General features: G+C 45.9%; 1 protein-coding gene across 1 annotated transcript in view; it reads left to right on the plus strand.

Moving 5' to 3' along the window:
• Nucleotides 1-1338: 1338 nt before the first annotated feature.
• LOC123487986 (fibronectin type III domain-containing protein 4-like) overlaps nt 1339-26022 on the plus strand; it is a gene marked incomplete at its 3' end in the record, with an annotated part of 51657 nt that continues 26973 nt past the window's right edge. Inside the window, exon 1 of the mRNA XM_045218993.1 lies at nt 1339-1570. Coding sequence (XP_045074928.1) covers nt 1495-1570 — 76 coding nt within the window. The remainder of the gene's footprint in view (nt 1571-26022) is intronic.

A 26022-nucleotide genomic window follows, 5' to 3' on the forward strand; every position in this document is an offset into this window, starting at 1 on the left:
TAGCCTACAACTTCGGAGGAACCGCACGTTTCCCATTAAACATGCATCAGAGGGTTAGGCTACTAACTCCTAATGTAATGAATGGTGTGCGTGTGTGCAACGTGAGCTGAGAGAGACACGCACCCACCCATGCAGCCGCTATAACCACCACGCCCACAGACAATCCAAAAACGCAATTTGTGTCTGGCCAGAGGCATATATCTAAATACATGGCTGTGGATCTGTCTGAGACTACATAATAGGTATGATTCTTGAAAGGAATCATTGCCAATAATTTCAATAATGATATGACAGGTGGAGTAAAAAAAAAAAAAAATAGTTTGTATTGAGGACTATACACCGAATTTCACACGAACGATTTAATTCCATGCATGGAGGAGGATTTTGCGTAAATAAATAAAAACTATGTCTCGAGGGAGAGAAACAGAAACAGGTTGTTACGTTCAGACGTGACAGCAAAAAATGTTCGCACTGTAGTTCTAAACACTGTGATTATTAGGCTTTCGCTATCCTACAAGCGTCTCGCTAAATCATATTGCGGTGAACACGGTTTCATTTGACATCTCCCTAGAAAAAAAAAAGAGCTCGCTGTGAGCGAGAGCCCATTACACAGCAAGAACAAATACAATCACTCACTGGTCATCATCCGATATAGAGCGTCAATTTACTATAATCTCGAATTAAACACATGCTCCAATTGTACATGGTTGTGCCAAGTGCTATAAAAAAAAAAGGCTGCTATAAAAAAGGCTGTGGTCTTTAGAATTCCATTGAAGCAGGGAGAGAGAGAGAGACAGAGACAGAGAGAGAGAGAGAGAGAGAGAGAGAGAGAGAGGCACTGCAGAATGACAGATCAACATGAATAAATAATCAGAAAGCAGTGCTGGCCACCAGAGAGAGGCGCGCTGCCTGCTGCCCAAGGCGCTGTCTGTTCTATAGTTTCAGAGCGCGGAACCTTCTCAACGCGTCCCCTCAGGGGACCTCGTGTTCAGTCACAGGTTACCTGTAGCCTATATGCACTGACCACGAGAGGCACGACGAACTCACATAATAGGAGATTGAGAATCACAGGCATAAACTTTCGATTTCTAAGAAGCCTCCTTTAAAAGCCTTGGAGTAAGATCGGAGGCATCAGAACGCCGTGAGATTCCATTTGGGTACCGCGGTTTGAGAAAGGAGAGAAGTCGGTGTGATGGTTAAGGAATACATATGGGATTATTGTGGACATGAATGTACCGGGAAGTGTTGACAAAATGTTCGTCAATATGATCTCTTTTGTCACATACCTGAAGTTAATTGATCTACTCTGAATACTTGGACTCAACGGTTTCGATGGTCGCTTGGATAATAAGGGATGATTCGGGAAATTAATAGTTTTAAAAAAATGCAATATGCTATGAATTGAACTCATTAAGTAGCCTACAAGTGGGTGCTTGAATATCGGACATCTATACATTTTGATCTATAGATCTGAGAAGACTAAAACACCAAGCCATGTCTTGTGTGCTGGTGTTTGTGAACTGTGTGATCCTGTTGCTCTTCGCCAGCGACATGTTCTTGGTCAGAGCAAGTAAGTGAATATAGAATATGTTTGGTTATAGTCTCTAATTAACTGTTTCTAGCAATCCTCTCTCAATCACTGTGTCAAAATATAATATCCAACTGCACATGGGGACATTGTATGCGCAGTCCCCGTGGAGGATAGGTTGGTGGGTAAATGCTGTGGATAGGTTGGTGGGTTAATGCTGTGGGTAGGTTGGTGGGTTAAAGGCTGTGGGTAGGTTGGTGGGTAAATGCTGTGGGTGCAGACATATGCGCTGTAGCTGTGGGTAGGTTAGTGGGTTAATGCTGTTGATAGGTTGGTGGGTTAATGCTGTGGGTAGGTTGGTGGGTTAAAGGCTGTGGGTAGGTTGGTGGGTAAATGCTGTGGGTAGGTTGGTGGGTTAATGTTGTGGATAGGTTGGTGGTTTAATGCTGTGGGTAGGTTGGTGGGTTAATGCTGTGGATAGGTTTGTGGGTTAATGTTGTGGATAGGTTGGTGGTTTAATGCTGTGAGTAGGTTGGTGGGTTAATGCTGTGGGTAGGTTGGTGGTTTAATGCTGTGCATAGGTTGGTGGGTTAATGCTGTGGGTAGGTTGGTGGGTTAAAGGCTGTGGGTAGGTTGGTGGGTTAATGCTGTGGATAGGTTGGTAGGTTAATGCTGTGGGTAGGTTGGTGGGTTAATGCTGTGGGTAGGTTGGTGGGTTAATGCTGTGGATAGGTTGGTGGGTTAATGCTGTGGGTAGGTTGGTGGATTAAGGCTGTGGGTAGGTGGTGGGTTAATGCTGTGGGTAGGTTGGTGGGTTAATGCTGTGGGTAGGTTGGTGGGTTAATGCTGTGGATAGGTTGGTGGGTTAATGCTGTGGGTAGGTTGGTGGGTTAAGGCTGTGGGTAGGTGGTGGGTTAATGCTGTGGGTAGGTTGGTGGGTTAATGCTGTGGGTAGGTTGGTGGGTTAAGGCTGTGGGTAGGTGGTGGGTTAAGGCTGTGGGTAGGTGGTGGGTTAATGCTGTGGGTAGGTTGGTGGGTTAATGCTGTGGGTAGGTTGGTGGGTTAAGGCTGTGGGTAGGTGGTGGGTTAAGGCTGTGGGTAGGTGGTGGGTTAATGCTGTGGGTAGGTTGGTGGGTTAATGCTGTGGGTAGGTTGGTGGGTTAATTCTGTGGGTAGGATGGGGGTTAATGCTGTGGGTGCAGCTGTATTTGCTGCACCATGTTGTGCTGAATTGTTATCAAGTAATCACAAATGATTCAGACTCATATCTGGCATATTTTAATGACCTGATTGTTTACTTCAACTTTTATAAGTAACCTATAACCTGTTCCTAATTAGCCAGTGATTATTAACACATGGTTACTGAATTACTCACCTTAATATATCTTACTAACCAGGCATTGATGTGAGGAAGCTCCCTATACGATCTCCTTATGAAGAGACTGTCATTAAAGGTGACAGGCAAAGGTTTCCCTGTTTTTCCAAACCTTTCTTTATTCAACTGCTAAATAATACATAATAAAATGATCTACAGTAATATTTTGGTCCAGGTAGATTTAGTATCCTTGATACAGTATGTTAGTTAGCAAGCTAGACCATATCTCATCATCGGCGTACGAGTAATCATTATTGACATATGTGTTTATTGCCCAGATTTACAAGTGTCTTCTCAAATCATGCCAGTGTCATTTGTTTAATTTCTGATCTAATGTGTGTAGCTTGTGTTCCTTGCAGTAAGTCATGTCTGTAGCTTGTGTTCCTTGCAGTAAGTCATGTCTGTAGCTTGTGTTCCTTGCAGTAAGTCATGGCAGTAGCTTGTGTTCCTTGCAGTAAGTCATGTCTGTAGCTTGTGTTCCTTGCAGTAAGTCATGTCTGTAGCTTGTGTTCCTTGCAGTAAGTCATGTCTGTAGCTTGTGTTCCTTGCAGTAAGTCATGTCTGTAGCTTGTGTTCCTTGCAGTAAGTCATGTCTGTAGCTTGTGTTACTTGCAGTGAGTCATGTCTGTAGCTTGTGTTCCTTGCAGTAAGTCATGTCTGTAGCTTGTGTTACTTGCAGTGAGTCATGTCTGTAGCTTGTGTTCCTTGCAGTAAGTCATGTCTGTAGCTTGTGTTCCTTGCAGTAAGTCATGGCAGTAGCTTGTGTTCCTTGCAGTAAGTCATGTCTGTAGCTTGTGTTCCTTGCAGTAAGTCATGGCAGTAGCTTGTGTTCCTTGCAGTAAGTCATGTCTGTAGCTTGTGTTCCTTGCAGTAAGTCATGTCTGTAGCTTGTGTTACTTGCAGTGAGTCATGTCTGTAGCTTGTGTTCCTTGCAGTAAGTCATGTCTGTAGCTTGTGTTCCTTGCAGTAAGTCATGGCAGTAGCTTGTGTTCCTTGCAGTAAGTCATGTCTGTAGCTTGTGTTCCTTGCAGTAAGTCATGGCAGTAGCTTGTGTTCCTTGCAGTAAGTCATGTCTGTAGCTTGTGTTCCTTGCAGTAAGTCATGTCTGTAGCTTGTGTTCCTTGCAGTAAGTCATGGCAGTAGCTTGTGTTCCTTGCAGTAAGTCATGTCTGTAGCTTGTGTTCCTTGCAGTAAGTCATGGCAGTAGCTTGTGTTCCTTGCAGTAAGTCATGTCTGTAGCTTGTGTTCCTTGCAGTAAGTCATGTCTGTAGCTTGTGTTCCTTGCAGTAAGTCATGTCTGTAGCTTGTGTTCCTTGCAGTAAGTCATGTCTGTAGCTTGTGTTCCTTGTAGTAAGTCATTGTTCTTTTACGCCCTGAAGTGATGTCATCCTTGCATTCTGTGGCCAGAAAATGACATCTTCACAAAATTTAATGAAGCCTAAATGAGCATTATTATTATTATTATTAAGTGTTATGTTGTTTGATACTTTTGCCAGTCATCTTTAAAAAGTATTCAGGCTTGCCATAACAAAGAAGGGGTTTAATACTTATTGACGCAAGACATTTCAGCCATTTCATTTTTAATTAATTTGTCAAATAAAATATATTTTTTAAATCCACTTTGACATTATGGGGTATTGTTTGTAGACCAGTGACACAAAATCAAAATGTAATCCATTTTAAAATCAGCCTCTAACACAACAAAATGTGGAGAAAGTCAAGCTGTGTAAATACTCTTTGAAGGCACTGTATATGTGTAACAGAAGTATTTTCTCATAAAACAAAGTGATAGTCTCGGGCCTAGGATATAGGAATGGTCAACCATAGCAGATTGACTGACACAGACACACCGACCTCCGACACAATGCGGGAAATGTGAAGCAAGGAAACCTTAAATTGAATTAAATAAATAGAGATTATATTTTGTGAGTGTTGCGATGAATCTGTGCACTCTGAGGCTAGACAGAACGGTAGGCCAAATGGCCGCATATTCTGGCAGGAAATACCTTTCCAAACAAACATTTCATCTACACATGATGAGGCTTTTTTAGACACAGTAAATTCTGATGATAGGCCTACTGGCGAACGCAAAAATGAACAGCAATATATACATGTTGTAGAACTGATTTACTAGGGCCTACACCTTCATGAGAAACATGAACACCCTAAACAATTTATAAATAATGCGCGTTTATGACAAGACCGCGATTCCCGCTTCGTCACAGTCCACTGTCTAGGGCACGGAAATAGTCCTATAATTTTTAATTTTTTTATTTCACCTTTATTTAACCAGGTAAGCCAGTTGAGAACAGGTTCTCATTTACAACTGCGACCTGGCCAAGATAAAGCAAAGTAGTGCAATAAAAACAACACAGAGTTACATATGGGGTAAAAAAAAAACATAAAGTCAGAAATACAACAGAAAATATATATACAGTGTGTGCAAATGTAGCAAGTTATGGAGGTAAGGCAATAAATAGGCTATAGTGCAGAATAATTACAATAGTATTAACACTGGAATGCTAGATGTGCAAGAGATTATGTGCAAATAGAGATACTGGGGTGCAAAAAGAGCAAATTAAATAACAATATAGGGATGAGGTAGTTGGGTGGGCTAATTTCAGATGGGCTGTGTACAGGTGCAGTGATCGGTAAGGTGCTCTGACAACTGATGCTTAAAGTTATTGGGGGAGATAAGAGTCTCCAGCTTCAGAGATTTTTGCAATTGTTCCAGTCATTGGCGGCAGAGAACTGGAAGGAATGGCGGCCAAAGGAGGTGTTGGCTTTGGGAATGACCAGTGAGATATACCTGCTGGAGCGCAGACTGCGGGTGGGTGCTGCTATGGTGACCAATGAGCTAAGATAAGGCGGCGATTTGCCTAGCAGTGATTTATAGATGGCCTGGAGCCAGTGGGTTTGACGACGAACATGTAGTGAGGACCAGCCAACAAGAGCGTACAGGTCACAGTGGTGGGTAGTGTATGGGGCTTTGGAGACAAAACGGATGGCACTGTGATAGACTACATCCAATTTGCTGAGTAGAGTGTTGGAGGCTATTTTGTAAATGACATCGCGAAGTCAAGGATCGGTAGGATAGTCAGTTTTACGAGGGCATGTTTGGCAGCATGAGTGAAGGAGGCTTTGTTCGCGAAATAGGAAGCCGATTCTAGATTTAACTTTGGATTGGAGATTCTTTATGTGAGTCTGGAAGTTGAGTTTACAGTCTAACCAGACACCTAGATATTTGTAGTTGTCCACATACTCTAGGTCAGACCCGTCGAGAGTGGTGATTCTAGTCGGGTGGGCGGGTGCTAGCAGCGTTCGATTGAAAAGCATGCATTTAGTTTTACTAGTGTTTAAGAGCAGTTGAAGGCTACTGAAGGATTGTTGTATGGCATTGAAGCTCGTTTGGAGGTTTGTTAACACAGTGTCCAATGAAGGGCCAGATGTATACAAAATGGTGTCGTCTGCGTAGAGGTGGATCTGAGAGTCACCAGCAGCAAGAGCGACATCATTGATATACACGGAGAAAAGTGTCGGCCCAAGAATTGAACCCTGTGGCACCCCCATAGAGACTGCCATAGGTCCAGACAACAGGCCCTCCGATTTGACACACTGAACTCTATCTGAGAAGTAGTTGGTGAACCAGGCGAGGCAGTCATTTGAGAAACCAAGGCTATTTAGTCTGCCAATAAGAATGCGGTGGTTGACAGAGTCGAAATAGTCCATCAAATTCTTCAATAGCTTACCGCATGGCCTATAGCCTATTACAAATGGTCCCTAGAAACAGCGTCTTTGGGCGATTCTTGACCAGTCCAGTAGCCTATCATGCACTGCCGCGAACAGATGAAGAAGCACATGCCTGGCGTGGATGAGTGGTAATAAGAATGCAGCAAATGTTCCGTTTTCCCCAACTTTGGTCCCGCCCTGTTCACGCTCCCTTGCTGTTGTATTCTTGACTTTATTTTTGACTTCATGTTTTGTTTTGTACCCCCATATGTAACTCTGTGTTGTTGTTGTTTTTCATCGCACCGCTTTGCTTTATCTTGGCCAGGTCGCAGTTGTAAATGAGAACTTGTTCTTAACTGGCTTACCTGGTTAAATAAAGGCGCCCCCCCCTCTGCGTGAAAAGTGTGGCCACTAAAAGGTATCCTATGGAGAGCAAGCAAGTAGGCTAACCTAGATAGGATAGCCTACAGAGTAGCTGTAAAGTAACTCTGTCAGGTTGGATGGGCAGCGTCGCTGCACAGCTATTTTCAGGTCTCTCCAGAGATGTTCGATCGGGTTGTGTTGAGGCACAGACCTGGGGAAGGGTACAAAAAAATAAAAACATTTCTGCAGCATTGAAGTTCCCCAAGAACACAGTGGCCTCCATCATTCTTAAATGGAAGGATTTTTGGAACCTGAAAACGCGCATTGATGTTTAATCTCCGCGGGAAAAGGAAATTCTCAGAGCCATTAAAATCCAGAATACCATTAAAATAACAATTAGGACTCTCATGAATGGGTCGTTGCAAATAGGCCTGGATGATGAAATAGCTGTGGCAGGAATGTTGCCTATTGTCATCAAAGCAGAAACGAGACCGTTGGGATTTACAGTCAGTCCCATATTAATTTGAACAGCAAACAGAAAATAAATGACTTGTGTTAAGTTTTATAGTTCCCCATTGAGTTTTATTTGAAAGATTAAATTGCATGACAGCAATGAATAGATGAAGAATTTAATGTGTGAAATATCTGTTACAGTGGGAAAATAATGTATAAATGAATGGTTCGCTCTAGGCCCACCTATCAGTGTTGCAGCTAGCTAACAGGTCAAATCATGTCCGACATTTCACATCCAGCCAGACTGTGCCACCATAGAGAAAAGTGGAATTTGGTCTCTGAATAAAGTGAGGTCTGCTCATAGACGGGTTGGTTGTTTAACAACAAAACCAACGCGTGTGCAACTATGGAGGCAGAACAGACGGGGTTGGCTTAGATTGTTGACAACATTTAAACTATATTTCATCTCCAATGTTTACTGAAAACATAAATACATTTGCACACATTTGCACAACACATTGTTACAGTTGTTGGTTTAGCTACCTGGCTAATTTGAGCCATATCAGTCAAAACACCTCAAAACAAGACACAGTATCAAGAACAAGATAAAAACGAACTGAAACAAGCTCCTTGTCATTGTAGCAGTCTGGCCATCCAGAGTCACAACACACAGACTTCTGCACCATTGAAGCGTGAGCATCATATTTTTCGTGACGTTGTCAGCTAACCCGTCTATCAGGCTACTGTAGAAATGTAGACAGGAAGGAATACGACAAGACAGGAAGGAATACGACAAGACGTGGTCCAAAATGGTGTCAGAAACAAGGTCATTTCACCGACTGTGTCACCCGACTCACCGACATCTGCAATGTCACCATGGTCACTTGCCCCACGGTAGAGTCCCTGTGCAGAATACAAAACTGACACACACACACACACACACACACACACACACACACACACACACACACACACACACACACACACGAACAGGAGGCATCAGCAGGGGTTATAATAGGCTAAATAACCTTGGGTTGATCTTCTCCGTCCGAATGGTGCGAAACTGAGAAGAGAAATAGGGTTGTTATGGGGCGTTTCCACCTGTTCCTTACCCCCCACACCATTGTGTCACCGGTATTTATGTTAATGTTAGCTCTAGTGTTATTGTGTGACACTAAAGACTTGGGGTGAGCAGAATCAACAACCTCTGTATCATCAAGACAGTGGCTTTGTGACAAGGCGTTAGCCTAACCACAGAAAGGTGTTAAGCCATGTTCACTGTTAACCATTGTCTCAGGTGGAAATTTACCAAGTGTTGAGACAAACAATCATTTACGCTTTGAATTATACCAGCATGATGCTAGTGAGGATTGTTTACGTCCCTGTTAGTGAGCATTTCTCCATCCACCTGACCAGGTGTGGCATATCAAGAAGCTGATCAAACATCATGATCATTACACAGGTGCACCTTGTGCTGTGGACAATAAAATGCCACTCTAAAATGTGCAGTTTTGTCACACAACACAATGCCACGGGATGTCTCAAGTTTTGAGGGAGCATGCAATTGGAATGCTGACTGCAGGAATGTCCACCAGAGTTGTTGCCAGAGAATTTAATGTTCATTTCTCTACCATAAGCCGCCTCAAATGTTGTTTTAGAGAATTTGGAGGAATGTCCAACCGGCCTCAAAACCTCAGACCACGTGTAACCACGCCAGCCCAGGACCCACACATCCGGCTTCCTCACCTGCGGCATCGTCTGAGACCAGCCACCCGGACAGCTGATGAAACAGGAGTATTTCTGTCTGTAATAAAGCCTTTATGTGCAGGGAAAAAACTAATCCGATTGGCTGGGCCTGGCTCCCCAGTGGGTGGGCCTATGCCCTCCCAGGCCCACCCATGGCTGCACCCCTGCCCGGTCTTGTGAAATCCATAGATTAGGGCCTAATGAATTAATTTCAATTGACTGATTTCCTTATATGAACTGTAACTCAGTTGTGGTGGTGTATATGAACCAGTGGCGGTCAGTGCCGTTTATGATGAGGGAGGACAATTTTTTTTCTCATGATCATGGACTTATTTCTATTACAGCATGTTGGACGACTGTCATTCATATTCCATTCACCCAGTTCAACGTAACGTCGATAGGTTTAGGCTACTACATGATACTCACATTTTCTCTATACCCATCATGAGGTTGCTACAACCTAGCCTATGAATGAAAGTTTACAACGTAGGTGCACACAGGTTCGAGAGAAAAATTTGAGGTGACAGACAGTGACATATGGACAGACAGTGACACATTCAGTACCGCCTTGCACACTCTTGCCTGCATCTAGCTTATCTACGGCGTAATCATTAGTCCAACAGTTGCAAACAAGAGTTTCTATTGGACAAATGCAGTTTTTTTTATTCCCGTTTAGTTTGTGAAAGTGAAATGTTTTTCAACAGAATCGGAGGAAGGAATACACCCCTGATCACGCATACACAGTTCACTTTCATAGCAGCCACGTTGTATTCCTTCTCGCCTCTATGCACTCTCCTCCTCTCACCTTTTCCCTTCGTTTGTTGACTTCAATGAACAACACATCAGTTGTATGTGACCTGGCAAAAAAACCTTTCCAAACTATTTCATAACCGCTACACACAGCCTACATCCTTGTCACCATATTAGCTAAAGTAACGTCCTAGTCAACATAGCTAATAGAACTAATGCGTTAGTAAACCCGCTACAATCATGCAGTAACGTTACAGTCAGTAAGCAGTTACACCGGCGGGCCCCAGTGGAAATAAATTAATAAAACCAAAAGCTTACCTTGACTTGGAAGAGTTCCAGAGTTGTGTTGGATAGTCATAGCCAGCTAGCTAACATAGCATCTCTCTGTTTGAGCCGGGTGTTTGAGTAACTAAGCTAGCCAGCTGCATTTGCTAGCTAAGTAAGTGAAACTGAAAAAAAATGACAATCTCTCTCTCTCGATTCTCCTTCTCCACTGCAGTGCTAGCTAGCTGTAGCTTATGCTTTCAGTACTATATTCATTCTCTGATCCTTTGATTGGGTGGACAACATGTCCAGTTCATGCTGCAAGAGCTCTGATAGGTTGGAGGACGTCCTCCGGAAGTTGTCATAATTACTGTGTAAGTCTATGGAAGGGGTGAGAATTAAAAGCCTCCTAGGTTTTGTATTGAAGAGGAGGAACGGAAGCTAGCTGTCCTCCGTCTACACCATGGTGCTACCCTACAGAGTGCTGTTGAGGCTACTGTTCTCCTTCATTGCAAAACAGGATGTTTTAATCAATTATTTGGTGACATGTGACTATATTTAGCATAGTTTTATCTAAAAAGGATAACTTTTTCAATGTTTTACTTTTTATTTTATTTTATGAAATTCACTGAGGAGGATGGTCCTCTCCTTCCTCCTCTGAGGAGACTCCACTGATATGAACAGATTTTAAGATTTAATGTTGCTAAAATGCTGTCAGTTCCACTTTAAGCCTGTGTTAAAATATGCTTAAAATTATTAAAAGACAAAAAAGCAATTGTGATCGTGTTTGAATTGTGTTTGGGAAATAAAGATAGACATGGTTTAAAAAAGATAGTGGTTGGCCTCCCGAGTACCGCAGCGGTCTAAGGCACTGCATCGCATCCTGAAAATATATATAGATATCTTTGTTAGAAATAATACTTTATTTCCCTTGATAACCATAAACTGACACACCTGATTCCATCAGTCAAAGGCTTGATGATTAGTTGACTGATGGAACCAGGTACTGCCAGTTTAGGATTAAAACTAACATGTGAAATGTCTGGCGGGGCTCTGGGGAGAGGGTTGGGAAACCCTGCTGTAGTAGCACTCTCTGGCATGTCTGGTGCTTGCCAAGCAGTGCGTAAGTGGCTAGATGAGTAATGAGTTGATTAAGTAGAAATGGCTGCTGACAAGCTTGTCATGTATTCTGTTCTACAAGGCCATTTGTTAGAGTACAGTTACAGCGTATAATGTGGTCCTCTGAAAACTCAGTGTGGTCCTCTGAAAACTCAGTGTGGTCCTCTGTAACTCAGTGTGGTCCTCTGTAACTCAGTGTGGTCCTCTGTAGCTCAGGGTGGTTCTCTGTAATTCAGTGTGGTTCTCTGTAACTCAGTGTGGTCCTCTTGTAACTCAGTGTGGTTCTCTGTAACTCAGTGTGGTCCTCTGTAACTCAGTGTGGTCCTCTGTAATTCAGTGTGGTTCTCTGTAACTCAGTGTGGTTCTCTGTAACTCAGTGTGGTTCTCTGTAATTCAGTGTGGTTCTCTGTAACTCAGTGTGGTTCTCTGTAACTCAGTGTGGTCCTCTGTAGCTCAGTGTGTTCCTCTGTAACTCAGTGTGGTTCTCTGTAACTCAGTGTGGTTCTCTGTAACTCAGTGTGGTCCTCTGTAGCTCAGGGTGGTTCTCTGTAATTCAGTGTGGTCCTCTTGTAACTCAGTGTTGTTCTCTGTAACTCAGTGTGGTTCTCTGTAACAAAGTGTGGTCCTCTTGTAACTCAGTGTGGTTCTCTGTAATTCAGTGTGGACCTCTTGTAACTCAGTGTGGTCCTCTGTAACTCAGTGTGGTCCTCTGTAATTCAGTGTGGTTCTCTGTAATTCAGTGTGGTTCTCTGTAACTCAGTGTGGTCCTCTGTAATTCAGTGTGGTCCTCTGTAGCTCAGTGTGGTCCTCTGTAGCTCAGGGTGTTTCTCTGTAACTCAGTGTGGTCCTCTGTAATTCAGTGTGGTTCTCTGTAATTCAGTGTGGTCCTCTTGTAACTCAGTGTGGTCCTCTCTTGTAACTCAGTGTGGTTCTCTGTAACTCAGTGTGGTCCTCTTGTGACTCAGTGTGGTTCTCTGTAATTCAGTGTGGTCCTCTGTAATTCAGTGTGGTCCTCTTGTAACTCAGTGTGGTCCTCTTGTAACTCAGTGTGGTTCTCTGTAACTCAGTGTGGTTCTCTGTAACTCAGTGTGGTCCTCTGTAGCTCAGGGTGGTCCTCTTGTAACTCAGTGTGGTTCTCTGTAACTCAGTGTGGTTCTCTGTAACTCAGTGTGGTCCTCTGTAGCTCAGGGTGGTTCTCTGTAATTCAGTGTGGTCCTCTTGTAACTCAGTGTGGTTCTCTGTAACTCTGTGTGGTCCTCTGTAATCAGTGTGGTCCTCTGTAACTGTGTGGTCCTCTGTAACTCAGGGTGGTTCTCTGTAATTCAGTGTGGTCCTCTGTAATTCAGTGTGGTTCTCTGTAGCTCAGTGTGGTCCTCTGTAACTCAGTGTGGTCCTCATGTAACTCAGTGTGGTTCTCTGTATTTCAGTGTGGTCCTCTTGTAACTCAGTGTGGTCCACTGTAACTCAGTGTGGTCCTCTGTAGCTCAGGGTGGTTCTCTGTAATTCAGTGTGGTCCTCTTGTAACTCAGTGTGGTTCTCTGTAACTCAGTGTGGTCCTCTGTAACTCAGTGTGGTCCTCTGTAACTCAGTGTGGTCCTCTTGTAACTCAGTGTGGTTCTCTGTAACTCAGTGTGGTCCTCTGTAATTCAGTGTGGTCCTCTGTAGCTCAGTGTGGTCCTCTCTAGCTCAGGGTGGTTCTCTGTAACTCAGTGTGGTCCTCTGTAATTCAGTGTGGTTCTCTGTAACTCAGTGTGGTCCTCTGTAATTCAGTGTGGTCCTCTGTAACTCAGTGTGGTTCTCTGTAATTCAGTGTGGCCCTCTTGTAACTCAGTGTGGTTCTCTGTAACTCAGTGTGGTCCTCTTGTAACTCAGTGTGGTTCTCTGTAACTCAGTGTGGTCCTCTTGTAACTCAGGGTGGTTCTCTGTAACTCAGTGTGGTCCTCTTGTAACTCAGTGTGGTTCTCTGTAATTCAGTGTGGTCCTCTTGTAACTCAGTGTGGTCCTCTTGTAACTCAGTGTGGTCCTCTGTAATTCAGTGTGGTTCTCTGTAATTCAGTGTGGTTCTCTGTAACTCAGTGTGGTCCTCTGTAATTCAGTGTGGTCCTCTGTAGCTCAGTGTGGTCCTCTTGTTACTCAGGGTGGTCCTCTGTAACTTAGTGTGGTCCTCTTGTAACTCAGTGTGGTTCTCTGTAACTCAGTGTGGTCCTCTGTAACTCAGTGTGGTTCTCTGTAACTCAGTGTGGTCCTCTTGTAACTCAGTTTGGTTCTCTGTAACTCTGTGTGGTCCTCTGTACCTCAAAGTGGTTCTCTGTAACTCAGTGTGGTCCTCTGTAACTCTGTGTGGTCCTCTGTACCTCAAAGTGGTTCTCTGTAACTCAGTGTGGTCCTCTGTAGCTCAGGGTGGTTCTCTGTAACTCAGTGTGTTCCTCTGTAACTCAGTGTGGTCCTCTGTAGCTCAGGGTTGTTCTCTGTAACTCAGTGTGGTCCTCTGTAACTCAGTGTGGTCCTCTTGTAACTCGGTGTGGTCCTCTGTAACTCAGTGTGGTCCTCTTGTAACTCAGTGTGGGTCTCTGTAACTCAGTGTGGTTCTCTGTAACTCAGTGTGGTCCTCTGTAACTCAGTGTTGTTCTCTGTAACTCAGTGTGGTCCTCTGTAACTCAGTGTGGTCCTCTGTAACTCAGTGTGGTCCTCTGTAACTCAGTGTGGTTCTCTGTAACTCAGTGTGGGTCTCTGTAACTCAGTGTGGTTCTCTGTAACTCAGTGTGGTCCTCTGTAACTCAGTGTCGTTCTCTGTAACTCAGTGTGGTCCTCTGTAACTCAGTGTGGTCCTCTGTAACTCAGTGTGGTCCTCTGTAACTCAGTGTGGTTCTCTGTAACTCAGTGTGGTTCTCTGTAACTCAGTGTGGTCCTCTGTAACTCAGTGTGGTCCTCTGTAACTCAGTGTGGTCCTCTCTAACTCAGTGTGGTCCTCTTGTAACTCAGTGTGGTCCTCTTGTAACTCAGTGTGGTCCTCTGTAACTCAGTGTGGTCCTCCTGTAACTCAGTGTGGTCCTCTGTAACTCAGTGTGTGCCTCTGTAACTCAGTGTGGTTCTCTGTAACTCAGTGTGGGTCTCTGTAGCTCAGTGTGGTTCTCTGTAACTCAGTGTGGTCCTCTGTAACTCAGTGTGGTCCTCCTGTAACTCAGTGTGGTCCTCTGTAACTCAGTGTGTTCCTCTGTAACTCAGTGTGGTCCTCTGTAACTCAGTGTGGTCCTCTGTAACTCAGTGTGGTCCTCTGTAACTCAGTGTGGTTCTCTGTAATTCAGTGTGGTCCTCTGTAATTCAGTGTGGTTCTCTGTACCTCAGTGTGGTCCTCTTGTAATTCAGTGTGGTCCTCTTGTAACTCAGTGTGGTTCTCTGTAACTCAGTGTGGTCCCTCTGTAACTCAGTGTGGTTCTCTGTAACTCAGTGTGGTCCTCTGTAATTCAGTGTGGTCCTCTTGTAACTCAGTTTGGTTCTCTGTAACTCTGTGTGGTCCTCTGTAGCTCAGCGTGGTCCTCTTGTAACTCAGTGTGGTTCTCTGTAACTCTTTGTGGTCCTCTGTACCTCAAAGTGGTTCTCTGTAACTCAGTGTGGTCCTCTGTAACTCTGTGTGGTCCTCTGTACCTCAAAGTGGTTCTCTGTAACTCAGTGTGGTCCTCTGTAGCTCAGGGTGGTTCTCTGTAACTCAGTGTGTTCCTCTGTAACTCAGTGTGGTCCTCTGTAGCTCAGGGTGGTTCTCTGTAACTCAGTGTGGTCCTCTGTAACTCAGTGTGGTCCTCTTGTAACTCGGTGTGGTCCTCTGTAACTCAGTGTGGTCCTCTTGTAACTCAGTGTGGGTCTCTGTAACTCAGTGTGGTTCTCTGTAACTCAGTGTGGTCCTCTGTAACTCAGTGTCGTTCTCTGTAACTCAGTGTGGTCCTCTGTAACTCAGTGTGGTCCTCTGTAACTCAGTGTGGTCCTCTGTAACTCAGTGTGGTTCTCTGTAACTCAGTGTGGGTCTCTGTAACTCAGTGTGGTTCTCTGTAACTCAGTGTGGTCCTCTGTAACTCAGTGTCGTTCTCTGTAACTCAGTGTGGTCCTCTGTAACTCAGTGTGGTCCTCTGTAACTCAGTGTGGTTCTCTGTAACTCAGTGTGGTTCTCTGTAACTCAGTGTGGTCCTCTGTAACTCAGTGTGGTCCTCTCTAACTCAGTGTGGTCCTCTTGTAACTCAGTGTGGTCCTCTTGTAACTCAGTGTGGTCCTCTGTAACTCAGTGTGGTCCTCCTGTAACTCCAGTGTGGTCCTCTGTAACTCAGTGTGTGCCTCTGTAACTCAGTGTGGTTCTCTGTAACTCAGTGTGGGTCTCTGTAGCTCAGTGTGGTTCTCTGTAACTCAGTGTGGTCCTCTGTAACTCAGTGTGGTCCTCCTGTAACTCAGTGTGGTCCTCTGTAACTCAGTGTGTTCCTCTGTAACTCAGTGTGGTCCTCTGTAACTCAGTGTGTTCCTCTGTAACTCAGTGTGGTCCTCTGTAACTCAGTGTGTTCCTCTGTAACTCAGTGTGGTCCTCTGTAACTCAGTGTGTTCCTCTGTAACTCAGTGTGGTCCTCTGTAACTCAGTGTGTTCCTCTGTAACTCAGTGTGGTTCTCTGTAACTCAGTGTGGTCCTCTGTAATTCAGTGTATTCCTCTTGTAACTCAGTGTGGTTCTCTGTAACTCTGTGTGGTCCTCTGTAGCTCAGGGTGGTCCTCTTTTAACTCAGTGTGGTTCTCTGTAACTCTGTGTGGACCTCTGTAACTCAGTGTGGTTCTCCGTAACTCAGTGTGGTCCTCTGTAGCTCAGGGTGGTTCTCTGTAACTCAGTGTGGTTCTCTGTAACTCAGTGTGGTCCTCTTGTAACTCGGTGTGGTCCTCTGTAACTCAGTGTGGTCCTCTTGTAACTCGGTGTGGTCCTCTGTAGCTCAGTGTGGGCCTCTGTAACTCAGTGTGGTCCACTGTAACTCAGTGTGGTCCTCTGTAACTCAGTGTGGTTCTCTGTAACTCAGTGTGGTCCTCTGTAACTCAGTGTGCTTCTCTGTAACTCAGTGTGGGTCTCTGTAGCTCAGTGTGGTTCTCTGTAACTCAGTGTGGTCCTCTGTAACTCAGTGTGGTCCTCCTGTAACTCAGTGTGGTCCTCTGTAACTCAGTGTGTTCCTCTGTAACTCAGTGTGGTCCTCTGTAACTCAGTGTGTTCCTCTGTAACTCAGTGTGGTCCTCTGTAACTCAGTGTGGTCCTCTGTAACTCAGTGTGGTTCTCTGTAACTCAGTGTGGTCCTCTGTAATTCAGTGTGGTCCTCTTGTAACTCAGTTTGGTTCTCTGTAACTCTGTGTGGTCCTCTGTACCTCAAAGTGGTTCTCTGTAACTCAGTGTGGTCCTCTGTAACTCTGTGTGGTCCTCTGTACCTCAAAGTGGTTCTCTGTAACTCAGTGTGGTCCTCTGTAGCTCAGGGTGGTTCTCTGTAACTCAGTGTGTTCCTCTGTAACTCAGTGTGGTCCTCTGTAGCTCAGGGTTGTTCTCTGTAACTCAGTGTGGTCCTCTGTAACTCAGTGTGGTCCTCTTTGTAACTCGGTGTGGTCCTCTGTAACTCAGTTTGGTCCTCTTGTAACTCAGTGTGGGTCTCTGTAACTCAGTGTGGTTCTCTGTAACTCAGTGTGGTCCTCTGTAACTCAGTGTTGTTCTCTGTAACTCAGTGTGGTCCTCTGTAACTCAGTGTGGTCCTCTGTAACTCAGTGTGGTCCTCTGTAACTCAGTGTGGTTCTCTGTAACTCAGTGTGGGTCTCTGTAACTCAGTGTGGTTCTCTGTAACTCAGTGTGGTCCTCTGTAACTCAGTGTCGTTCTCTGTAACTCAGTGTGGTCCTCTGTAACTCAGTGTGGTCCTCTGTAACTCAGTGTGGTCCTCTGTAACTCAGTGTGGTTCTCTGTAACTCAGTGTGGTTCTCTGTAACTCAGTGTGGTCCTCTGTAACTCAGTGTGGTCCTCTGTAACTCAGTGTGGTCCTCTCTAACTCAGTGTGGTCCTCTTGTAACTCAGTGTGGTCCTCTTGTAACTCAGTGTGGTCCTCTGTAACTCAGTGTGGTCCTCCTGTAACTCAGTGTGGTCCTCTGTAACTCAGTGTGTGCCTCTGTAACTCAGTGTGGTTCTCTGTAACTCAGTGTGGGTCTCTGTAGCTCAGTGTGGTTCTCTGTAACTCAGTGTGGTCCTCTGTAACTCAGTGTGGTCCTCCTGTAACTCAGTGTGGTCCTCTGTAACTCAGTGTGTTCCTCTGTAACTCAGTGTGGTCCTCTGTAACTCAGTGTGTTCCTCTGTAACTCAGTGTGGTCCTCTGTAACTCAGTGTGGTTCTCTGTAATTCAGTGTGGTCCTCTGTAATTCAGTGTGGTTCTCTGTACCTCAGTGTGGTCCTCTTGTAATTCAGTGTGGTCCTCTTGTAACTCAGTGTGGTTCTCTGTAACTCAGTGTGGTCCTCTGTAACTCAGTGTGGTTCTCTGTAACTCAGTGTGGTCCTCTGTAATTCAGTGTGGTCCCTCTTGTAACTCAGTTTGGTTCTCTGTAACTCTGTGTGGTCCTCTGTAGCTCAGCGTGGTCCTCTTGTAACTCAGTGTGGTTCTCTGTAACTCTGTGTGGTCCTCTGTACCTCAAAGTGGTTCTCTGTAACTCAGTGTGGTCCTCTGTAACTCTGTGTGGTCCTCTGTACCTCAAAGTGGTTCTCTGTAACTCAGTGTGGTCCTCTGTAGCTCAGGGTGGTTCTCTGTAACTCAGTGTGTTCCTCTGTAACTCAGCTTGGTCCTCTGTAGCTCAGGGTGGTTCTCTGTAACTCAGTGTGGTCCTCTGTAACTCAGTGTGGTCCTCTTGTAACTCGGTGTGGTCCTCTGTAACTCAGTGTGGTCCTCTTGTAACTCAGTGTGGGTCTCTGTAACTCAGTGTGGTCCTCTGTAACTCAGTGTGTTCCTCTGTAACTCAGTGTCGTTCTCTGTAACTCAGTGTGGTCCTCTGTAACTCAGTGTGGTCCTCTGTAACTCAGTGTGGTCCTCTGTAACTCAGTGTGGTTCTCTGTAACTCAGTGTGGGTCTCTGTAACTCAGTGTGGTTCTCTGTAACTCAGTGTGGTCCTCTGTAACTCAGTGTCGTTCTCTGTAACTCAGTGTGGTCCTCTGTAACTCAGTGTGGTCCTCTGTAACTCAGTGTGGTTCTCTGTAACTCAGTGTGGTTCTCTGTAACTCAGTGTGGTCCTCTGTAACTCAGTGTGGTCCTCTCTAACTCAGTGTGGTCCTCTTGTAACTCAGTGTGGTCCTCTTGTAACTCAGTGTGGTCCTCTGTAACTCAGTGTGGTCCTCCTGTAACTCAGTGTGGTCCTCTGTAACTCAGTGTGTGCCTCTGTAACTCAGTGTGGTTCTCTGTAACTCAGTGTGGGTCTCTGTAGCTCAGTGTGGTTCTCTGTAACTCAGTGTGGTCCTCTGTAACTCAGTGTGGTCCTCCTGTAACTCAGTGTGGTCCTCTGTAACTCAGTGTGTTCCTCTGTAACTCAGTGTGGTCCTCTGTAACTCAGTGTGTTCCTCTGTAACTCAGTGTGGTTCTCTCTAACTCAGTGTGGTCCTCTGTAACTCAGTGTCGTTCTCTGTAACTCAGTGTGGTCCTCTGTAACTCAGTGTGGTCCTCTGTAACTCAGTGTGGTCCTCTGTAACTCAGTGTGGTTCTCTGTAACTCAGTGTGGGTCTCTGTAACTCAGTGTGGTTCTCTGTAACTCAGTGTGGTCCTCTGTAACTCAGTGTCGTTCTCTGTAACTCAGTGTGGTCCTCTGTAACTCAGTGTGGTCCTCTGTAACTCAGTGTGGTTCTCTGTAACTCAGTGTGGTTCTCTGTAACTCAGTGTGGTCCTCTGTAACTCAGTGTGGTCCTCTCTAACTCAGTGTGGTCCTCTTGTAACTCAGTGTGGTCCTCTTGTAACTCAGTGTGGTCCTCTGTAACTCAGTGTGGTCCTCCTGTAACTCAGTGTGGTCCTCTGTAACTCAGTGTGTGCCTCTGTAACTCAGTGTGGTTCTCTGTAACTCAGTGTGGGTCTCTGTAGCTCAGTGTGGTTCTCTGTAACTCAGTGTGGTCCTCTGTAACTCAGTGTGGTCCTCCTGTAACTCAGTGTGGTCCTCTGTAACTCAGTGTGTTCCTCTGTAACTCAGTGTGGTCCTCTGTAACTCAGTGTGTTCCTCTGTAACTCAGTGTGGTCCTCTGTAACTCAGTGTGTTCCTCTGTAACTCAGTGTGGTCCTCTGTAACTCAGTGTGTTCCTCTGTAACTCAGTGTGGTCCTCTGTAACTCAGTGTGTTCCTCTGTAACTCAGTGTGGTTCTCTGTAACTCAGTGTGGTCCTCTGTAATTCAGTGTATTCCTCTTGTAACTCAGTGTGGTTCTCTGTAACTCTGTGTGGTCCTCTGTAGCTCAGGGTGGTCCTCTTTTAACTCAGTGTGGTTCTCTGTAACTCTGTGTGGACCTCTGTAACTCAGTGTGGTTCTCCGTAACTCAGTGTGGTCCTCTGTAGCTCAGGGTGGTTCTCTGTAACTCAGTGTGTTCCTCTTTAACTCAGTGTGGTCCTCTGTAGCTCAGGGTGGTTCTCTGTAACTCAGTGTGGTCCTCTGTAACTCAGTGTGGTCCTCTTGTAACTCGGTGTGGTCCTCTGTAACTCAGTGTGGTCCTCTTGTAACTCGGTGTGGTCCTCTGTAGCTCAGTGTGGGCCTCTGTAACTCAGTGTGGTCCACTGTAACTCAGTGTGGTCCTCTGTAACTCAGTGTGGTTCTCTGTAACTCAGTGTGGTCCTCTGTAACTCAGTGTGCTTCTCTGTAACTCAGTGTGGGTCTCTGTAGCTCAGTGTGGTTCTCTGTAACTCAGTGTGGTCCTCTGTAACTCAGTGTGGTCCTCCTGTAACTCAGTGTGGTCCTCTGTAACTCAGTGTGTTCCTCTGTAACTCAGTGTGGTCCTCTGTAACTCAGTGTGTTCCTCTGTAACTCAGTGTGGTCCTCTGTAACTCAGTGTGGTCCTCTGTAACTCAGTGTGGTTCTCTGTAACTCAGTGTGGTCCTCTGTAATTCAGTGTGGTCCTCTTGTAACTCAGTTTGGTTCTCTGTAACTCTGTGTGGTCCTCTGTACCTCAAAGTGGTTCTCTGTAACTCAGTGTGGTCCTCTGTAACTCTGTGTGGTCCTCTGTACCTCAAAGTGGTTCTCTGTAACTCAGTGTGGTCCTCTGTAGCTCAGGGTGGTTCTCTGTAACTCAGTGTGTTCCTCTGTAACTCAGTGTGGTCCTCTGTAGCTCAGGGTTGTTCTCTGTAACTCAGTGTGGTCCTCTGTAACTCAGTGTGGTCCTCTTGTAACTCGGTGTGGTCCTCTGTAACTCAGTGTGGTCCTCTGTAACTCAGTGTGGTTCTCTGTAACTCAGTGTGGGTCTCTGTAACTCAGTGTGGTTCTCTGTAACTCAGTGTGGTCCTCTGTAACTCAGTGTCGTTCTCTGTAACTCAGTGTGGTCCTCTGTAACTCAGTGTGGTCCTCTGTAACTCAGTGTGGTCCTCTGTAACTCAGTGTGGTTCTCTGTAACTCAGTGTGGTTCTCTGTAACTCAGTGTGGTCCTCTGTAACTCAGTGTGGTCCTCTGTAACTCAGTGTGGTCCTCTCTAACTCAGTGTGGTCCTCTTGTAACTCAGTGTGGTCCTCTTGTAACTCAGTGTGGTCCTCTGTAACTCAGTGTGGTCCTCCTGTAACTCAGTGTGGTCCTCTGTAACTCAGTGTGTGCCTCTGTAACTCAGTGTGGTTCTCTGTAACTCAGTGTGGGTCTCTGTAGCTCAGTGTGGTTCTCTGTAACTCAGTGTGGTCCTCTGTAACTCAGTGTGGTCCTCCTGTAACTCCAGTGTGGTCCTCTGTAACTCAGTGTGTTCCTCTGTAACTCAGTGTGGTCCTCTGTAACTCAGTGTGTTCCTCTGTAACTCAGTGTGGTCCTCTGTAACTCAGTGTGGTTCTCTGTAATTCAGTGTGGTCCTCTGTAATTCAGTGTGGTTCTCTGTACCTCAGTGTGGTCCTCTTGTAATTCAGTGTGGTCCTCTTGTAACTCAGTGTGGTTCTCTGTAACTCAGTGTGGTCCTCTGTAACTCAGTGTGGTTCTCTGTAACTCAGTGTGGTCCTCTGTAATTCAGTGTGGTCCTCTTGTAACTCAGTTTGGTTCTCTGTAACTCTGTGTGGTCCTCTGTAGCTCAGCGTGGTCCTCTTGTAACTCAGTGTGGTTCTCTGTAACTCTGTGTGGTCCTCTGTACCTCAAAGTGGTTCTCTGTAACTCAGTGTGGTCCTCTGTAACTCTGTGTGGTCCTCTGTACCTCAAAGTGGTTCTCTGTAACTCAGTGTGGTCCTCTGTAGCTCAGGGTGGTTCTCTGTAACTCAGTGTGTTCCTCTGTAACTCAGCTTGGTCCTCTGTAGCTCAGGGTGGTTCTCTGTAACTCAGTGTGGTCCTCTGTAACTCAGTGTGGTCCTCTTGTAACTCGGTGTGGTCCTCTGTAACTCAGTGTGGTCCTCTTGTAACTCAGTGTGGGTCTCTGTAACTCAGTGTGGTTCTCTGTAACTCAGTGTGGTCCTCTGTAACTCAGTGTCGTTCTCTGTAACTCAGTGTGGTCCTCTGTAACTCAGTGTGGTCCTCTGTAACTCAGTGTGGTCCTCTGTAACTCAGTGTGGTTCTCTGTAACTCAGTGTGGGTCTCTGTAACTCAGTGTGGTTCTCTGTAACTCAGTGTGGTCCTCTGTAACTCAGTGTCGTTCTCTGTAACTCAGTGTGGTCCTCTGTAACTCAGTGTGGTCCTCTGTAACTCAGTGTGGTTCTCTGTAACTCAGTGTGGTTCTCTGTAACTCAGTGTGGTCCTCTGTAACTCAGTGTGGTCCTCTCTAACTCAGTGTGGTCCTCTTGTAACTCAGTGTGGTCCTCTTGTAACTCAGTGTGGTCCTCTGTAACTCAGTGTGGTCCTCCTGTAACTCAGTGTGGTCCTCTGTAACTCAGTGTGTGCCTCTGTAACTCAGTGTGGTTCTCTGTAACTCAGTGTGGGTCTCTGTAGCTCAGTGTGGTTCTCTGTAACTCAGTGTGGTCCTCTGTAACTCAGTGTGGTCCTCCTGTAACTCAGTGTGGTCCTCTGTAACTCAGTGTGTTCCTCTGTAACTCAGTGTGGTCCTCTGTAACTCAGTGTGTTCCTCTGTAACTCAGTGTGGTCCTCTGTAACTCAGTGTGGTTCTCTGTAATTCAGTGTGGTCCTCTGTAATTCAGTGTGGTTCTCTGTACCTCAGTGTGGTCCTCTTGTAATTCAGTGTGGTCCTCTTGTAACTCAGTGTGGTTCTCTGTAACTCAGTGTGGTCCTCTGTAACTCAGTGTGGTTCTCTGTAACTCAGTGTGGTCCTCTGTAATTCAGTGTGGTCCTCTTGTAACTCAGTTTGGTTCTCTGTAACTCTGTGTGGTCCTCTGTAGCTCAGCGTGGTCCTCTTGTAACTCAGTGTGGTTCTCTGTAACTCTGTGTGGTCCTCTGTACCTCAAAGTGGTTCTCTGTAACTCAGTGTGGTCCTCTGTAACTCTGTGTGGTCCTCTGTACCTCAAAGTGGTTCTCTGTAACTCAGTGTGGTCCTCTGTAGCTCAGGGTGGTTCTCTGTACCTCAGTGTGTTCCTCTGTAACTCAGCTTGGTCCTCTGTAGCTCAGGGTGGTTCTCTGTAACTCAGTGTGGTCCTCTGTAACTCAGTGTGGTCCTCTTGTAACTCGGTGTGGTCCTCTGTAACTCAGTGTGGTCCTCTTGTAACTCAGTGTGTGGTCTCTGTAACTCAGTGTGGTTCTCTGTAACTCAGTGTGGTCCTCTGTAACTCAGTGTCGTTCTCTGTAACTCAGTGTGGTCCTCTGTAACTCCAGTGTGGTCCTCTGTAACTCAGTGTGGTCCTCTGTAACTCAGTGTGGTTCTCTGTAACTCAGTGTGGGTCTCTGTAACTCAGTGTGGTTCTCTGTAACTCAGTGTGGTCCTCTGTAACTCAGTGTCGTTCTCTGTAACTCAGTGTGGTCCTCTGTAACTCAGTGTGGTCCTCTGTAACTCAGTGTGGTTCTCTGTAACTCAGTGTGGTTCTCTGTAACTCCAGTGTGGTCCTCTGTAACACAGTGTGGTCCTCTCTAACTCAGTGTGGTCCTCTTGTAACTCAGTGTGGTCCTCTTGTAACTCAGTGTGGTCCTCTGTAACTCAGTGTGGTCCTCCTGTAACTCAGTGTGGTCCTCTGTAACTCAGTGTGTGCCTCTGTAACTCAGTGTGGTTCTCTGTAACTCAGTGTGGGTCTCTGTAGCTCAGTGTGGTTCTCTGTAACTCAGTGTGGTCCTCTGTAACTCAGTGTGGTCCTCCTGTAACTCAGTGTGGTCCTCTGTAACTCAGTGTGTTCCTCTGTAACTCAGTGTGGTCCTCTGTAACTCAGTGTGTTCCTCTGTAACTCAGTGTGGTCCTCTGTAACTCAGTGTGTTCCTCTGTAACTCAGTGTGGTCCTCTGTAACTCAGTGTGTTCCTCTGTAACTCAGTGTGGTCTTCTGTAACTCAGTGTGTTCCTCTGTAACTCAGTGTGGTTCTCTGTAACTCAGTGTGGTCCTCTGTAATTCAGTGTATTCCTCTTGTAACTCAGTGTGGTTCTCTGTAACTCTGTGTGGTCCTCTGTAGCTCAGGGTGGTCCTCTTTTAACTCAGTGTGGTTCTCTGTAACTCTGTGTGGACCTCTGTAACTCAGTGTGGTTCTCCGTAACTCAGTGTGGTCCTCTGTAGCTCAGGGTGGTTCTCTGTAACTCAGTGTGTTCCTCTTTAACTCAGTGTGGTCCTCTGTAGCTCAGGGTGGTTCTCTGTAACTCAGTGTGGTCCTCTGTAACTCAGTGTGGTCCTCTTGTAACTCGGTGTGGTCCTCTGTAGCTCAGTGTGGGCCTCTGTAACTCAGTGTGGTCCACTGTAACTCAGTGTGGTCCTCTGTAACTCAGTGTGGTTCTCTGTAACTCAGTGTGGTCCTCTGTAACTCAGTGTGCTTCTCTGTAACTCAGTGTGGGTCTCTGTAGCTCAGTGTGGTTCTCTGTAACTCAGTGTGGTCCTCTGTAACTCAGTGTGGTCCTCCTGTAACTCAGTGTGGTCCTCTGTAACTCAGTGTGTTCCTCTGTAACTCAGTGTGGTCCTCTGTAACTCAGTGTGTTCCTCTGTAACTCAGTGTGGTCCTCTGTAACTCAGTGTGGTCCTTTGTAACTCAGTGTGGTTCTCTGTAACTCGGTGTGGTCCTCTGTAGCTCAGCGTGGTCCTCTTGTAACTCAGTGTGGTTCTCTGTAACTCTGTGTGGTCCTCTGTAGCTCAGCGTGGTCCTCTTGTAACTCAGTGTGGTTCTCTGTAACTCTGTGTGGTCCTCTGTACTTCAAAGTGGTTCTCTGTAACTCAGTGTGGTCCTCTGTAACTCTGTGTGGTCCTCTGTACCTCAAAGTGGTTCTCTGTAACTCAGTGTGGTCCTCTGTAGCTCAGGGTGGTTCTCTGTAACTCAGTGTGTTCCTCTGTAACTCAGTGTGGTCCTCTGTAGCTCAGGGTGGTTCTCTGTAACTCAGTGTGGTCCTCTGTAACTCAGTGTGGTCCTCTTGTAACTCGGTGTGGTCCTCTGTAACTCAGTGTGGTCCTCTTGTAACTCAGTGTGGGTCTCTGTAACTCAGTGTGGTTCTCTGTAACTCAGTGTGGTCCTCTGTAACTCAGTGTCGTTCTCTGTAACTCAGTGTGGTCCTCTGTAACTCAGTGTGGTCCTCTGTAACTCAGTGTGGTCCTCTGTAACTCAGTGTGGTTCTCTGTAACTCAGTGTGGGTCTCTGTAACTCAGTGTGGTTCTCTGTAACTCAGTGTGGTCCTCTGTAACTCAGTGTCGTTCTCTGTAACTCAGTGTGGTCCTCTGTAACTCAGTGTGGTCCTCTGTAACTCAGTGTGGTTCTCTGTAACTCAGTGTGGTTCTCTGTAACTCAGTGTGGTCCTCTGTAACTCAGTGTGGTCCTCTCTAACTCAGTGTGGTCCTCTTGTAACTCAGTGTGGTCCTCTTGTAACTCAGTGTGGTCCTCTGTAACTCAGTGTGGTCCTCCTGTAACTCAGTGTGGTCCTCTGTAACTCAGTGTGTGCCTCTGTAACTCAGTGTGGTTCTCTGTAACTCAGTGTGGGTCTCTGTAGCTCAGTGTGGTTCTCTGTAACGCAGTGTGGTCCTCTGTAACTCAGTGTGGTCCTCCTGTAACTCAGTGTGGTCCTCTGTAACTCAGTGTGTTCCTCTGTAACTCAGTGTGGTCCTCTGTAACTCAGTGTTCCTCTGTAACTCAGTGTGGTCCTCTGTAACTCAGTGTGTTCCTCTGTAACTCAGTGTGGTCCTCTGTAACTCAGTGTGTTCCTCTGTAACTCAGTGTGGTCCTCTGTAACTCAGTGTGTTCCTCTGTAACTCAGTGTGGTTCTCTGTAACTCAGTGTGGTCCTCTGTAATTCAGTGTATTCCTCTTGTAACTCAGTGTGGTTCTCTGTAACTCTGTGTGGTCCTCTGTAGCTCAGGGTGGTCCTCTTTTAACTCCAGTGTGGTTCTCTGTAACTCTGTGTGGACCTCTGTAACTCAGTGTGGTTCTCCGTAACTCAGTGTGGTCCTCTGTAGCTCAGGG

This window comes from Coregonus clupeaformis, unplaced genomic scaffold (assembly GCF_020615455.1).
Source record: "Coregonus clupeaformis isolate EN_2021a unplaced genomic scaffold, ASM2061545v1 scaf1961, whole genome shotgun sequence".
Lineage (NCBI taxonomy): Eukaryota > Metazoa > Chordata > Actinopteri > Salmoniformes > Salmonidae > Coregonus > Coregonus clupeaformis.